This window comes from Hetaerina americana, unplaced genomic scaffold, assembly GCF_022747635.1.
Source record: "Hetaerina americana unplaced genomic scaffold, ioHetAmer1.1.p SCAF_3, whole genome shotgun sequence".
In the NCBI taxonomy this organism is placed as follows: domain Eukaryota; kingdom Metazoa; phylum Arthropoda; class Insecta; order Odonata; family Calopterygidae; genus Hetaerina; species Hetaerina americana.
Genome location: NW_027286874.1, coordinates 30,417,671 through 30,434,036, shown reverse-complemented (window position 1 = coordinate 30,434,036; position 16,366 = coordinate 30,417,671). Strand labels below are relative to the sequence as shown.

The following is a 16,366-nucleotide window of genomic DNA, read 5'->3' as shown; positions in this document are numbered from 1 at the left end:
ATAAGACATACTGCTTTTGGGACAGACCATGTATTCTGGAGGCCTTAAGTGATAGGAGTACAAGAAGTAGATGCAATGTATACATACTTTGAGAAGCCCTTCAATTCTTTTAGAAACACATATTTCTGGGATAAACGTCATGCTAGTGGATTTTATGGTAATCTTTTGACTTGGTTAAATTATCTGAATGAAAAGCAGCAGGATGTGTGTTTAATCAATTTATTAATGATTTTGGTTCACCTTTAAACCTGTACAATGTAATTCTCACAGATTTAAAAATGTACTGGACAGTAAATTTGTTGGAAAACCACTTCTTCAATAGATATGAATAAAAATATTAATGGTGCATATTAAGTGTAATGGAACCTTGGCATGTGTTCTATCATAACATTCTATTGTAGCAAAATTCTGGTTGACTGAAATGTCTTTTTATTTGGTAGTGTAGTGTTGAAGGTAAATTTTAGATGGATACTCACAGAACACACTAACTGAACACTAATTCCATTTAAATTGTACCACCCATCTATTCTGTCGAATGCCTATCCTTTTCATCCTCTCCTTCACAATCTTCCAAATTCCATTGGCAATCAAGATGCCTTGCATACACCTTTCCTGCCGTTTTTGGATTTCTCCCAGGAATCCTCTCTGTCTTTATCCACCATTCCTAATACTTCTTCGTATTATTTTGTTTGTGGTTGCTTCAAGATCGATGGTCATTTCACGTACTTCTTCGGTTTGTTAAGCCAAACTCAATTATTAGCATGACTAAAGATTGGTATAATGACTTAAAGATAGATGTATCAATAAAATATTTGGACAATCTCGCAAATCCTAACATTTGGCAGGTTTTTTCTAACTGGTATCTGTATGTGACTGATAACGTGTAATTTGTAATCAAACAATAAGCCCAGATCTTTTATGGTATTTGTTTTTTTTACAAGAAATATTTTCATTAGCATAATTCAAGTCATTTAATTACACTATTAAAAAATGGTCCCCTCATTATTGTTGCTACGTAGGAATTCATGTCATATGTGATCTACAATAATATGTAATACTTGGAAGAAAGAAGAATGGCATAAGAATATTCTAATGAAATGAATATTTATTTAATCAATGGAAGGCATTTATTTATTTATTTGTTTATTTATTTGCCTGAGGATCTGGGTACGTTCATGTTCCAAGATATACGGCACGTCAAAGGTCTTAACATAAAATACAATGCATTGTTACATATTCAGAAACTCATCAATAGTGTAGAATAAGTGTAGCATGAAAAAGTCCCTCACTTTGAATTTAAAGGTGGACATTTTTTCTATGCTCTTGATAACCAGAGGAAGGTTATTATATAATAATAGTCCCATGTTATGGGGGGGAAAAGTAGACTTGCAAGTTCTGATGAAGTTCACATGTAGATGACTGCAGGTCCTGGTATAATGATTGTGAATGCTATTGTTAGTGGTATATAATGAGATATGGCGTTTAGCATAAACAATAGCACTTAGCATATACACACATGGAAGAGGGAGAATACAAAGTTTTTTGAAAAGGGGGCGACATGGAGCTCTGAGGGGTGCATTGCACATTAGTCTTAGTATCCTCTTTTGGATTTTAAATACAACATGAGCACAGGGTAATGGGCCCCAAAAAGAATACTAAAAATTACGTGGGCATAAAACTCACCATAATAGATAGACATAAGAACTTCATTATTTACAGTTTGCCTGATAGAACGTACCAAATAGCACGCTGAACAGAGTTTTCTGCGTAAACTAGAAATATGGCTATCCCAGTTTAGTCTACTATCCAGGGTAACACCCAGGAAGGAGGCATTATCTTTCCTCGGAAGAATCACATTGTCAAAAGACACTGATATATCTGTTAGAGGCTTATTTTTATTTACAAAGTATATTACATTTATTTTTTCCTTATTAATATGAAGAAAATTATGATCCATTTATATCCAATATTGTACAAAAATGCTTTTAAAACATTTTTTTAACCATATATCTGCCAAAGATTTCTCTTTGGAAGTGCATGATCATTTTCTGTCAGGTTCCTTTTTTAAGGAACTGGTGATGATTGTTTCTTCAGTTCGAACAATTTTGTAGAATTCCTTCCATTAAATAGACAGAGTAAGTGTAGTTTTGCTCGATTCTATAAACAATGCAGGCATTTATGTTATTAGTGCATAGTACCATCATTTAAGATAAAATAATTTCCACTGCACTGCTTACATCATTAGTATGGCCACATTTATCAAATATTGAAGATTCAAAACCATTTTGTAAGAATGTAAGGAAGCTTGGCTTAGATAAAAATATCTTTTGCAAAAATTCATGGAGATCATAGTCTTAAAGCCTTGTGTGATACACCTGCAAACATTATTTTTGTATATGCTGCTGAATTACTTCATATCTTTTTCCTAAATGTTAGAGACTATACTACTTAATTTACCAAAATTTAACTCAAGAAATTATAGCCTGTTTTACATTAAGTAATGTAAAACAAATTACTTACATGAATAACACCACAATTAAGAGGGTTGAGAGGGGCAGATTTACTCCCTACTAAAGTTGATCCTCCCATCTTCAGCTTTGAAAGGAATGAGTAATGGTATTACTTTATTAAAATACAATTTTACTCTACTCCCTCTCATTATTTGATTTCAAACTGCATAACTTACTCGTTGGAATGATAATTTGAATTGATTGTTCATCCTGTAGGCCATCATAAGCATTCAAAATTGTCCTTAATCCACATCGCATCTGCTGTCAGTTCTTTTAAGTGGAGGTTGACATCTCCTCGGTAAATATATTTCTGTGATCATGTATTTTATTTTTCTTATTATGGTAATTAATTCTTTAAGAGTTTCCCTCATCCTTGTAGAGTCATGTCACCTGCTGTCCATCTCCATCAGCATGCAACCCAGTCTTAGATGAAGTGTTAACCTGATGTTTGCCCATATTCATTATATTCCATTCAGTGACCATGTGTACTATAGTTTTATCTTTTTTTTTTACATGGATTGAAGAATCAAAAAGGCATATCAAATCCAATCCATCAATGGTTATTTGTAATTTCAGTCAACCTAATCACTGTTGTCCTTGAGCAGTAATTTCATTACCACCTCTAAAACCTATTGTTCTGGCACTATCTGTGAGCCAAGCTCTTTGTATAGCCATGATGACAACCAAATGACTTCAGTGGAAGTAAATGTGATTCTTGTGAACAGCTGTAAAATAATTCAGTTGCCCTTTAATTTTACAATTCAGAAAACATTGGAACCTAATTAATGTTTATGACATTAGTAGTTCTGGGGTAATTTGTAGACATTTTGGGTGTCCCCAGCAGTAAAAGATGTTGAATTTCCCCCAGATATATTTAGCACAAGGTTTTAAGCATTTCACAAAGCATTCAATATCTGGAAATTTTTGTGAGTTTTGATTCCAACATATGGTTCTTAGAATATCAGTAAATAACTAGTTTTTGTTGGGAAACAGAAAGACTGGTATTTTCCATGAGTCTATTTGAGAGTTAGTTTGCAAAAGGCAATAGACCATGAGAGATGTGGAGTACACTTGGGAGGCAACCTGCTTTTTGAGAAGATATGGGTGGAATTGGTAGCCCGCTAAATAGTTCATCACCATAGAAGAGAATGAATATTATGAGTGTGCATGAGGTCAACTTTTGGATTTAAAAAATATGAAGATGTGAGTTGTTTGCTTGTTGTTTTGGAATGATGGAAAAACTACGACAATGAGTATGAAGGAAGTAGGTTATGAATGGATTAAAATTTGTATGGAGAAAAGCATGCAAGGTGAAAGGAGGCCTGGAAGAAATTGTACATTACGAAAGAGATATTTGGAAATTATGATCAATCACCCTAATTATTCCTTGGGCCCATATTGTTAATGCCTGGTCTTAATACCAAGCATTAATAGTGTCCTGGACTATAAGTAGTTACTTTTCAAGAACATCAACAACAAGATACACACCTGTTAGCTATGTTCTTATCTTTATAGGATGTTAAGTTTTTGGTACCCCATGGACTTAAGCCATCCTTGTTCTCCTGAATTGCATGGTGGATGCAATCACTTTTTGTAATTTTTTATTTAAGTATATATACTGTAGCAGTTGTTATATATAATATTCTTGGAAAGTTTTCCTGTAAGTGATAGCCCTGTGTATCTAGTCTATTCCCTGAACCGTGTATAGTTTGAATACTGCATATTGCCAATTGTTATTAAACTCCATGCCTTGTTAACTTTTAATTGTGCACAATATCCAGGATATGTTTTCTGCACATCAGTTCTATTAAAACAAATCACCAAAAGTATTGCCAATAATTTAAAAAAGTCAAAATTGAAAAGCAGGGTTGGATAAACAATATTTGTGAGAAACTTTTCCTTGTTTTATTGAGTGCTACAACTGACCACTGCTCAAAAATCACTTTTAAAAGTTCCTGCTATAATAGTATTGATTAGAAAGACACTTAACTATGTACTGCAATGAAAAATGCTGTAGCACTCGTAGATGTATTATACTTGTATATGGCCAGGTATTATTATTAACTAATATGGGAGATTTATCACTAATTACTATGTTTTCATGCTTTTATGGATTTCTTCCTGATTGACAGAGCCACCTAATGACGGTAATTATATAAATTACAGATTTAGGTGTGGTGGAACTTCCATAATAACTGACAGTTTTTGCCGATGGTAATTATAATGAAAAGGGTGGTTTTCAAAAGTGAGGTGGTGTGTTTTTCTTATGCTCCAAAATGGCTAGTGTGGATGGTATTATTTTAAGCATTATAAGTGAATGAGATGACATGTAGATTTAGATTTCGTATAATATTGGCATCCTCTTCATTTTTTCATACATGCTTTTAATATTCTTATAGTGATGGGGTTAATAATATCTAATGGAAGGCTACTTTTGTTATCAATATTTCCAGTAATTTTTCCTTTATCTTTAAAGTTAAGATGCCGTTCAAACAGTATCTTCATCCTGGAAATTGAGCTGTCTGCTATCTTTGTGTATTTCTTGAAGGATCATCTACGCTTTCATCAATTTTTTTCTCCGAATGCTCTTTTTAATGCTTTCTTGAAATTTTAAATCTGCTTTTAATCATCTAACTTAAAATAATAAAAGGAATGCTTGGAGAATTCTGTACATACGTGTGTCATTATGTTATGACAAAGGAGAGTTGGAGTAGACGGTCTAGAAAACTTTGAACAATAAGGATAGTCAAATGTAAAATGCTAGTCAACCTGTGAAATCTCATTGGAAAATACTTTTCTCTAGGATAACACCCTGTTTAATTTGAGAATACAGTGGAACCTCACTTAACAAGGACCTCACATAGCAAATAATTCTGATAGCAAGCCCAATTTTTCAAAAAATGACTTCTCTTAACACATGATTTTTACACGAAACAAGGAAAGGGTGCATTCCCAGAATTATTGCATTCCTGCTGTTTCTTGTTTGATCACAAATTATATTTTAATCAATCATATTCAGTTTATATTTAGCACTCCTTCCACTAACCACTTTGTGTCACTAGTGATCAATCTTTTTTTCAAAACTTGTGTTCAGACGTATTATTTGTTATTTTTTGTGAAAGCAATAAATCTGGCAAAAATGTCCCTGAAGAAAAAGCCACAAGAAGACAGCCATATGATAATAGAAATAGCCTTATGAATATAAACTAAACTCTTTGAAAAGTGAGAATAAGGTGTGAGCATGGCTGATCTAACAGGCATAGGCTGGCATCAACAATTTGCACTCATGAAGTACAAGATTAAGGAGATACTTCAAAGGAAGCAACCAAAATATCTATGTAAATGTTATTCATTCTTAACGATGTTGAAAGGTTGCTTCTCGCATTGATAAGCAAAAAGCAATGTTAAGGCAGTGCTATTAACATGGAACATCATTTGAGAGAGGTTATAATTGATTTTCGTTGACCTTGTTAAGAAGATGCCAAGATCAACAATGACTGGAAAAGTCATTCTAGTCAAGTATTTGAGTGAAGCTGTGGATGATTAAAGAAGTTAAAGAGAAGAACTGGTATCCACATATTCGTGAGGCATGGTAAAACAGTGGGCTCTGACTCAAAGGCAGCAGAGAACTTCATCAGTGACTTTAAGAAGTTTGTTGATTCTGAAGGATTGCCTCCCACAACAGATTTTTAATTGGGATAAGACAGGTCTCTTTTTTTAATTTTTTTGTAAATATTGAAAGTAAAATATTGAAGCTTTGGGAAAAGCAAATGTTTCTCAACAGCTTTCTAGTAAAAATTAATAAGGAATTTATCATAAATAATGAAATAATTACATGTATTTTGACATTTTTGTTTTCTACGTATCAAATTTGCATTCCAAATATGTTTAAACCAACGTAGAAGAAAAGATGAAGATCATTCACTATCCTGAACAGCATTTTATATATTTTCATTGAATAAAACATTATCATACTTTATATCTTTCAGCATTAAGCACATAATCATATTCTACATTAATTTATCTGGGAAAAATTGTTTAATTTAATCTTGTGTTTCTATTTACGAGAAAGATTCTGGGACAAATTATGTTAGTTGTGTGAGCTTCTACTGTATGAGTGCTGTGGTCACCCTATGTGATAGACAGTTATCCTAAGTAAATTTTCAATATTTTTTCACATTCACCTGTTTCCCTTGTAACTAGAATTTTTAATTTTTAAATTGGAAAGCTCAAAAGTTTAGTCTTAAAAACCTGGAAAGTTCCTAAAGCATTGGTAACACTGTATATTTAAGACATCTCAACTCAAAACAACAATAAGCCACTGCTGACATGACATGTCCAAAGATAAAAAATAGCTGAAAATATACATTTTCCAATTTTCCTTGACCTGAATCAAAATAAAAATAACATTGAAATATGTAATCTCATAACTTGCCAGTGAAGTTGTATTATAATAGTGATAAGCTTGTAATGCTCTGCACTAATGGACAGTGGGTGAGGATCAATATAAGATGTTTTCTGTTAGCAAAAACTTGTCTAAAACTTTTGTAAGAAAACTTTTTAAAAAATGGTTATGGTAATTGGTATATCAGTCAAAATAATTCTTCATTGTCCAGTATGAAACTGAATGCATAGCTTTTTATGGACAGCAACAAATTCCTCTAAACTGTTTAACCAACCATTGCTTCATCAATGTTTTAAAGATGAGTTCAATGTTTTCACATGCATTATCTCGTAAGTGGTATCCACTCTTAAGCATAGGTACCCTTCAGTGGTACTGGAATTTGCCTTTACCAAATCTCCACTGCAGCAATTCTTGGGTCTTTCCCCATAATAAGATATACCCTTGCATTATTTGGTTAGAAATATAAAATAGACATAATTAGTCCCCCACAATTGAATATCAATGTTGAATGCTTAATAAATATTCCATTTTCTTTTAATTTTAAATTTATCTATGTTGGCCAGCCACGTGAGGTATTTCTGAATGAAATTAATATAAATGCATGAGTCTGCATGATGTGAGATATTTATCATCTATTGCCCTGGCAGTATTAGGTTTACTTAATGAAGTAATGATTTTAATCAAAAAACTTAAGTTTATGTACAGTGTTGCAAATGTAATTATAGCATTTATTTGTCAATAAGATCTGTTGTCCTCTAAAAGGATGGGACTAAATGATTTTTGTGAGGAGACTATGAATCTGAAGCATAAACCCAGTAAAGAAGGTTATAAAAATTTGACATATATTTTAGATAAGTGCTTTGCATTGATTCCCTTCATTATTGACCATTATTAAATACTTTTCAATTTAAAAAAACATTAAGATTTGTGGGAATACTTTCCAATTTAAAAAATACACTAAGATATGTGGGAAATAGAAAAATGTTTAAGGAACAATTTATTGCACTGCAATCTTAAATTAATTATTTGTTAAACGTTTGGAATGCTATAAAATTTTGAAAAAATATAGGATTTCCAATGTATCGTGTCCTGTGGATCCAGTATATGACACTTATAGATGCATAAGGGAATTATGTGTCACCAAGACAGCAATTAAAAGCAAGGGTATAAATTCAAAGAACTACAATGACATTTACTCTGTTATCTACTAGCCTTATTGTAATTGTTCATGTTTTATCTCATTATCTGCGTTGTTTCATATGTGATACTTTAACTTGGTTCATCTGATATTTAAATCTGTGCAGTTACTCTTAAATTTTCATCAGCTTCATGACTTCAACTAATGATCCTGTTTTAAGAAATGATGCTTTTGTATTGTGAAATCAATACCTTGTAATAAAATGATCTATCACTTCACATTACAGGAGAAGGACAGCTATGGAAATGAGGTTCCTCGATTGGCTCGGCCCCTTCCAGTGGAATATCTTTTGGTTGATGTCCCCGCTTCCACACCCCTAACTCCACAGTTCACATTCCACTGTGACCCTGCTGTTGATTCGTTCCCTGTAGAAAACAGGTATGTTTCATTCATAGCTGAAATAATTATCAGTCTACTATATTGAATATGTGGATCGCAGTAGTCCAGGGGTGGAGCATTGGCTTACTGACCGTAGGGCCCAGGTTCGATTACCAGGTGAGCCTCTATAGGCACCTGTAGCTCCACCCAAGCTTGGTGATTTTTCGGGTATTTGGTCTTCCTGGGAAACCATAACCGGCACAGGGAAAGGAACTGGCCCCCTACCCTGATGTGTGAATTTCATCCGTTGTCGGGCTTAGTACTGGGTGAGCTCTATCATCACCTACCAAACCGACCTTCAGGTTGATTACTGTGTTTATGGTTTTATATTGAATATGTATGATACTATGGCATAGCCATAAGCAAGAGATTCCATGCATTAAATTAGTGATAATCTTACCAGGTTTCCTAGTAAATGGGAAACATTAACAAGTGAAAATTTAATGGGTCTACTTTTAACTAACAGTGTCTGATTTCCTGGAATGGAAGGTAGTGCGGTTTTTTTGAAAATATTATTACTATATATGACATCAAAGGAGAATAAATTGCAGTAGTAGTAGTTTTGAGGGGAGGCGACCGACAGCTAAGGTCATTTGCACCATAGGGGATGGACAGGAAAGGATGAAGGGTGGAGAGAAACCCGGCGTCGGCATTAGCCTACTCTTTACGAAAGGCGCCAAGGGGTCCGCTGTTTAACGTCCCATCCGACGGATGGCGTACTCACTCAAAGTGCCTTCCACAAAGCACCTCAAGTAGGGATCGAGATACCTCTGAAAAATACTCAACACCGCCGGGATTTGAACCCCCGCCCTCAGGGTGGGAAACCAGTACGTTAGCCCCCGCACCATCTCGATCCCCGAATAAATTGCTTTGAGTATTTCTTTTCAATGGGTAAATGTTCTTTTCATATAATGGGAAGGATGAATCATATTTGTGCGTTGGCTAGTATCCTAGTTTTCCAAGCCAAGAAGTGGGATTTGAATCCTATCTCATCAGCTTTATCAGTAGTGGTATAATCTCAGCTTTGGTGCAGTATCGATTATAGAGTGCAGTATTCCATCTATCTGGTGAGAATTTGATCTGTCAATCCCTTGAAGTCCATTTTTTTAAGACGAGGCTAATTCCAGTGTTTAATATCCCTTAATTCTTCCTCCATTTCATATAGACATGTCTAAACCTAATTATCTTTGTGTATTATTACATTTTGGGCAATAGGCCACTCCAAGAGAAACTTGAATTCATCATAGGCACATGCAAACAAATAATTTTGGGCAAAGTGTATACAAATAAAGTAGTTCTGGCCACTAAGGAAAGGAATCAACAATCACGGAATCAAGGTAGTTAGCAACAAGGATAATTGACTATTCTGAGAAAAACTTAAAATGTTTTGTGCTCTTGGTATTCTCAAAGTCCCATGTTTATACGAGGGTCATCCGGAAAGTAGTACCCGTTCGTGCCGCATGAAGTGCTGACGACGCGAGTAGCCGCTGGACGAGGTCAGATAGCTTCAGTGGCTTGTCTGCCTTCTCTGAGCCAAGTTGCGTGACGCTAGCATTGCCTGTGTTGTTTCTGTGATTGTTTACAATGTTTAAAAAAATTGAGAACGCCGCCAGTTGTGAAGTGAGGGCAGTGATTAAATTCCTCAATGCAAGAAACGGTCGCCCATGTGATATTCATCGCCAATTAAAGGAGGTGTATGGAGACAATGTAATGGACGAGTCGTCTGTTCGGCGGTGGTGTCGCAACTTCAACATGGGGAGGGGGAACACACACGACGATGAGCGTTCGGGGAGACCATCTGTCATTACAGACCAACTGGTGAGCTCAGTTGACGAATTCGTGAGGAACGATCGGCGCGTCACAATTGATGACATCTGTGAGCATTTTCCCAATGTTTCTCGAACAATTGTTCATGAAATTGTTAAACACCATCTGCATTATGCAAAAATTTGTGCAAGATGGGTCCCTCGCGTATCTCAATGAGCTGGCGGCGAAGGACTATGCAGCAGGAATACAGAAACTTGTCACACGTTATGACAAATGCCTTAATTTGCTTGGAGATTATGTTGAGAAGTAGTTTAAAGTATCCTCTTTCAAATAAAATTTTTTATGTTTGTTAATATTTACTTTTGTGTCTTTATTTCACGAACGGGTACTACTTTCCGGATGACCCTCGTAGTTTTCTCCCAGATCTGGGAACCTCTGTGAGGGGTCTCCTAGGTCATAATTTCCTGTGATTTTTAATATCAAATACTCAACCAGCACTCTCCGTACTGAGATATATAATAGGAAATATCTCTTTCCAAGACCCCAGAGGGCTACCCAGAGCTGGGAAGTATATGGGCATTGGTTTGAATATGGTTGATTCTTTGGCCCTTTATAATAACTCCTTTGTAAATTTTCATGTATATCTTTTCCTTTTAGATTTGTTGATGGCCACATTCAAGACTTTAATGCTCTCACTAGCTATCTGAGTCAGTTTCGAGATGGTGATTTCCTCTTGGCTGTGTCTGATTTTCATCTGCTACTTTACATTTCCACAATGGAGATGTTGCCACTTAAGGTAAGTTAACTCCCTTGACAGACCTTGCATTTAATATTAAAAAGCTTCAGTCATGGCATGACATACTATAGTCAATGCTGTTGCCTTTGGAGTGTAATTTTTGCTGGAATAAATTAGCCATTAAATTGTAATCATTTTATTTTTTTGAGCACCTAACGAGAAAATTTCGCTCACATTTCACATTAAACACCTGAGAGAACGCCTTCAGCAATAACTGTAAAAATAACATGATTTTCCATGATATTTAGGAAGATATTCAAATATAAGTGCATTAGGTAATAAAAATTGTTACAGCATGAAATAAAAATTTAAATTATTACATGTGCAGTGAACTCTCGATTATCCATGTTACTCTCTTACCAGCACCTCCAAATTTTAATGTAATTACAATCGTAAGGATAATTAAAATCAAAAGTTGTCAATTCAAACACTATTATTCTATCCGTACTTTCCCATTATTGGCTCTCTCGCATTCATTAGCCCTTATATGTACATATTCTCCTTTAAATTGAGCAAATGCATAGTTTACTCTGCAACAAACAAGTCATTTGGTATCTACTATGCATTGTTTTAGTCAGTTCCATATGAAAAATATTAATACGCTTTGTGATCCTTGTTTAAAATTCATCCCTTGCGATACATTTTGTGATAGTTCTGTGTTCTGGTAAATCTATAATTCAGCCCTTATAATATGTTGGAAAACTCAAAAAAATGTATATTCCATACCTACAAGACCCGAATCAATCACACGGAATGAAAAAGGAGCATTTCCGTGTATATATGTTTATGTCACCACCATTATTTCCACGCATTTCGGTTATCCATGATTTTTTATTATCTTCTCTTCATCATTCATCCATTAGCATGGATAATCAAGAGTTTACTTTATTTCTTGTTGCCATCACAGGGTGCAACACTTAAATACATGAAAAGATAATTAACAGTAAGCTACTAACATGAAATCATTAAAGTAACATGATATCTATTAAATTACACAACTGCCAACAGTGTTAACATTTTGCTATGAGAGAGTTGCATTGTAAACTTCAGTTGAAGCATTTTTGGCAATTTGGGAAGCTCCAACAACCCTGGAAAATTTGTGCACTGGAAGGTCACCCAGATAGTACACACCAATTTCGTTAAATGTCAATAGTTAATCTAGATTAATCTAACCTTCTGTGTGTAACACTTCCACAACATGGATGTCCTCTGGCTATTCCAAGTTATGTAAACCTTTCTCTTATGTTAGTTGACTTTAAACAGGTTGTCTTCACGTATTGGGTAAATATTCTCTCTGACATTATTATTATTGGTTAGTTCTAACCAGCTGGAAAATATTTGCCTGAAATAATTTAATAGTATTTTTTGATAGAATTGGTTAATTTCATGGATATATATCTCTTCATGTGAAATAAATCAAAGTAAAATATCAATCCATATAAAATCTTGTGGCCAATTCATTGAAGTGCATTAGGCATTTTTTTGCTTCAGTTTGGTGTTTTTGTATTCCACCACTAGCTGATTAATAATAATTCATTTATCTTGATGATCACAGAAATAAATGTAAATCTCTCCTTATTGGTTTACACCTGCATTGAGAGGTTAAAGTCCTTAGAAAGGAATCTATTATTCTATCTGTCATCCATCACATAAAATGTATACTTCTTGAGAAATGGCAAAAAAAGGTTGGAAAATGGCAAAGACATATTGACTTAAAAGTATGAGCTTTTCTTATTGGTTTCAAATGCATATATTTTGCATTTCCTTGTCAGTATTACATTGGTTCTAAGAGGATTACATTGGCTTGCCTTAAGAGAACTGAATTGCATTCATAAAACTTTTATTCGTAAGCATTTGTAAAATCATTATTTTTGAATATTCAGTTATGTGATCATTGTCAATTTCAGAGAAATTATTTTGTGTAAAATATTGTGTAATTAGAATCAAGCATTGCCATAAGTCGGTCTCAACACTTAGATACTCCTGGAAATATTCTTCTCACCAATAATTTTAAAAGACTACTTTACAAATATTATCTACGCTTCAGAAAATTCACCCTCATTGGCAGCAGCTACACATTATTTTCTAAAAAGAGGTATTTTATATTTGCTAATTTGTGCATGCTCATATAAGATGGTACATTATTGCCTTATATAATTTATTAGCTGTTTATGCAATCACTGTAGGCACACATAAGCTCATTGAGTGTCAAATAATAATTGGTTTTATAAGTTAGACTGCTGTATACTTGAAAGTGAGGATGGAACCTTAATTAATTTTCTTGTTTCCTATATTCATTAGGAATATATTGGTCCATTACTAGAAGCTGTTAAAAATAAAGATGAAGAAAAGGCAAAAGATTGGGCTCAGTCAGAACACTGGGCCACTGTTGAGCAGTTGATTGCAGCTAGTTCTAACTCTGGGGGCCCATCCTCTCCACTATCCTCTGGGTCTGTCTCAATTGGATCTATGTCTCGTGTAACCTTTGCTGATCTGGGAGAAGATGGTGCAGCTGGTGGCTCCGTAGGTTTAATTGGACCATCTTCACCGTCATCTGTCCCACTCCCTGGAAATTCAGCAACAATGTGGACATGCCGGCACTGCACTTTTCTCAATCGTCCACAACTCAATGCATGCGATATATGCAGCTTGCCAAGGTAAAGAAGATGCAACTGTGATTGACAGAATATATATTAAAAGTGCAGTGTTGACGAAAGTTTAAATAATTCTGTGAAGTTTTATACCGCATCGATAGTCAGCAATGATGTGGATGAACTCTTTTCCATCACTGAAGAAATTGCTCTTATCATAAAATTATCTCCTGTGATGCTAATAATGCATTTTTTCATTTTAATAAAGACCCAACAGCCTGAAAGTACATTTAGAGGCTAAATACTGTTTGACTTGAAAATCAAAAATGTAGAAGACACTCCGTTGTTCTTATTTACTTCACATCAGTTTGGTACATCAGTATCACCATAATAATGTTTATAAATTTGTGCGTTGAAGCTTTGGCTTATGTTTAAAATTACAAAACTTTTTATAGATAATTTGATCATTAAGTTCTTTTCAATAACTGGCAGTCAGCTTTCTGCTCAAGAAACTGTGATTGGAATTGTGTTATCTTAGCCTCAAGTTCTTGAACTGTGCTTTTGTTTCCGTTGGATTTTGTGAGTTATTTATTAGATGAAGCATCAATAAAATATTTAAAAGGCTCACTTTAATTTGTATAAGTTCTTATTTTTCATGATATTGTATTTATGAATAGAATGTAAGCTTTGACATTCATGCCTGATTTTTGGTGAGAAAAAATAAAAACTAGAATTGGGTTACTTTCTTATTTTCATGCATTAGCAAGTCCTATTAGTTGGCTTTAATGCTTTTATGTATTTAAATATTTGAATAACTAGGTTCTTATTTCAAGTCTGTGCTTCATTGATAATCTCAAAAGGTTCAAGCATTTGTTCATAGCATTTGAATTTTAAATTATATGATACATATGTTTTTGCAAATTGCCTGCATTAATGCATCTCATTTACATAAAATATGGAGACTAAGGTGAAGGAACACTAATGATGTCATCGGCCCTTACGCTCTCATGCCATATTTGGTTTTCAAACCTTTGAACCTCATGCCTTAGTTCTGTAAATTTCAACCCTTTTTTCAAATAATTTTTGTTAGTTTGTTTTATTTCAAGGATATTGAAATTTTAACTAATAACGAAAAACATATTTTGGTTTCTATTTAAAAATTTACTGGATGTGTAAATATTAGAAGCAATTTTATAAAAAATATTTAATAGAAAAAAAATTTTTAATGAAACCCAAAATTTTTGTTATATATAGCATCACTGTTACAACCTCAACATTTGTCAAAAATTGAAGCATATGTTATAAATTGATACATATTTATCACTACTATATCCAAATTGGACCCAAACATTCCCATTTGTTCAAGAGATAAAACGCATAGCATGAAGAAGTACTTTTCCCACCAACTGAATTTGTGTTTGGCCAAACACTCCCCATGCAAGCCTTTATTACATTTAATGCAGACAGTTCTGGATCTTTTCCTATTAATTTAAGATCTGCATACACAACAATTAGCTTCTTTTTTGGATGCAGTTTTGTTAGTCCTACTTTTGACAAACTGTCTCTTATTGAAACCTACTCTTTAACCTAATGCTCAATCATACTGATTACAAATACTAGCCTTAACTAAAGTTTCCCAGGTCCTTTGTAATTTTCCTTATATAGAATATAACTATATGGCTGCGTAGAATATAACTATTCAAAACCATTTTAGAAAGATATTGGTGGGTGCATCGATTTGTTTCTATAACAAAAAGAGCTAATGGGATTCTGTAAAGAACAGGTGAAAATATGTAATAGGAGGAAAGTCTCATGAAGGTACGTGTTTTGGACTAACAATATCCTGGAAGAGATGGATGGGATGGGGTCGCTCAGGCTCTTCAATGACTTCCCATCCGTTTTCCCCCGAGTTAGATTCATTCTCACTGTCTGTTATATATGGTACAAATTCAAAATCACTTTCAGATTCAAAATCACTTTCTAATGAGAAGAACGATTCACTTTTGTCTGATCCGTAAATTCTTTGTCAGTCTGCATAACTTCTCTTGAAGAGCCTGCCATTATGGATATCAGAAATTATCTGATCCAGGTATCATAGTTTTGGCACAAATAAAAAGTTAACAACAAATACACGCGTCCTCCTGGTAACGTCTGCTCTGCCAAATGAGAGAAAATTATTTGAAGGCAAAGGAAAATGATTGTGACAATGAATTAGTAGGCATGAAAAGGTGATTCGACAAAGCAAAATTGTCATACCCGACAAAATTGTAAGATGTAATAAAGCCAGACAATGATGCTCAAGAGTTTGCTGACGAAGTTGAGACTTAAGCATTACCATTCCTTGAGATAGGCAAGACAAAGAAAAATAACAAAATTTCAGCTAGCATTTTGTCTCACATGAAATATCAGGCTACGAATTATAGCATTGTGGTGGAAGACCACAGAAGGCAGTTCATACGATATGAGGGAAGAAGAATGAAAGGCATAACGGCGTTTACAGGTGTATAGCAAATATACCTGTATATAGCAAAACCTACAGACGTGAAGAGAAATGAAAATTTCAATGACGACTCACAGTCGATTAGTTGCATCTGATGAATGGAAAAGATACTAATGATTACTTTTATTAATGTATAATACATAATTAATAAAAATCACTCCCATTTTGACAGAATAAACAAACAAATATATTGTAATCAGTTTAACAGAGATTGACTTAAT

At 34.1% G+C, this 16,366-nt stretch overlaps 1 protein-coding gene across 1 annotated transcript in view; it reads left to right on the top strand.

The window, feature by feature from the left end:
* Nucleotides 1–14,278, top strand: part of Npl4 (nuclear protein localization 4) — a 68,981-nt gene extending 54,703 nt beyond the window's left edge. Inside the window, exons 11-13 of the mRNA XM_071588266.1 lie at nucleotides 8,340–8,491; nucleotides 10,916–11,054; nucleotides 13,356–14,278. Coding sequence (XP_071444367.1) covers nucleotides 8,340–8,491; nucleotides 10,916–11,054; nucleotides 13,356–13,715 — 651 coding nt within the window. The 3' untranslated portion in view covers nucleotides 13,716–14,278. The remainder of the gene's footprint in view (nucleotides 1–8,339; nucleotides 8,492–10,915; nucleotides 11,055–13,355) is intronic.
* The last annotated feature ends 2,088 nt before the right edge of the window (nucleotides 14,279–16,366 follow it).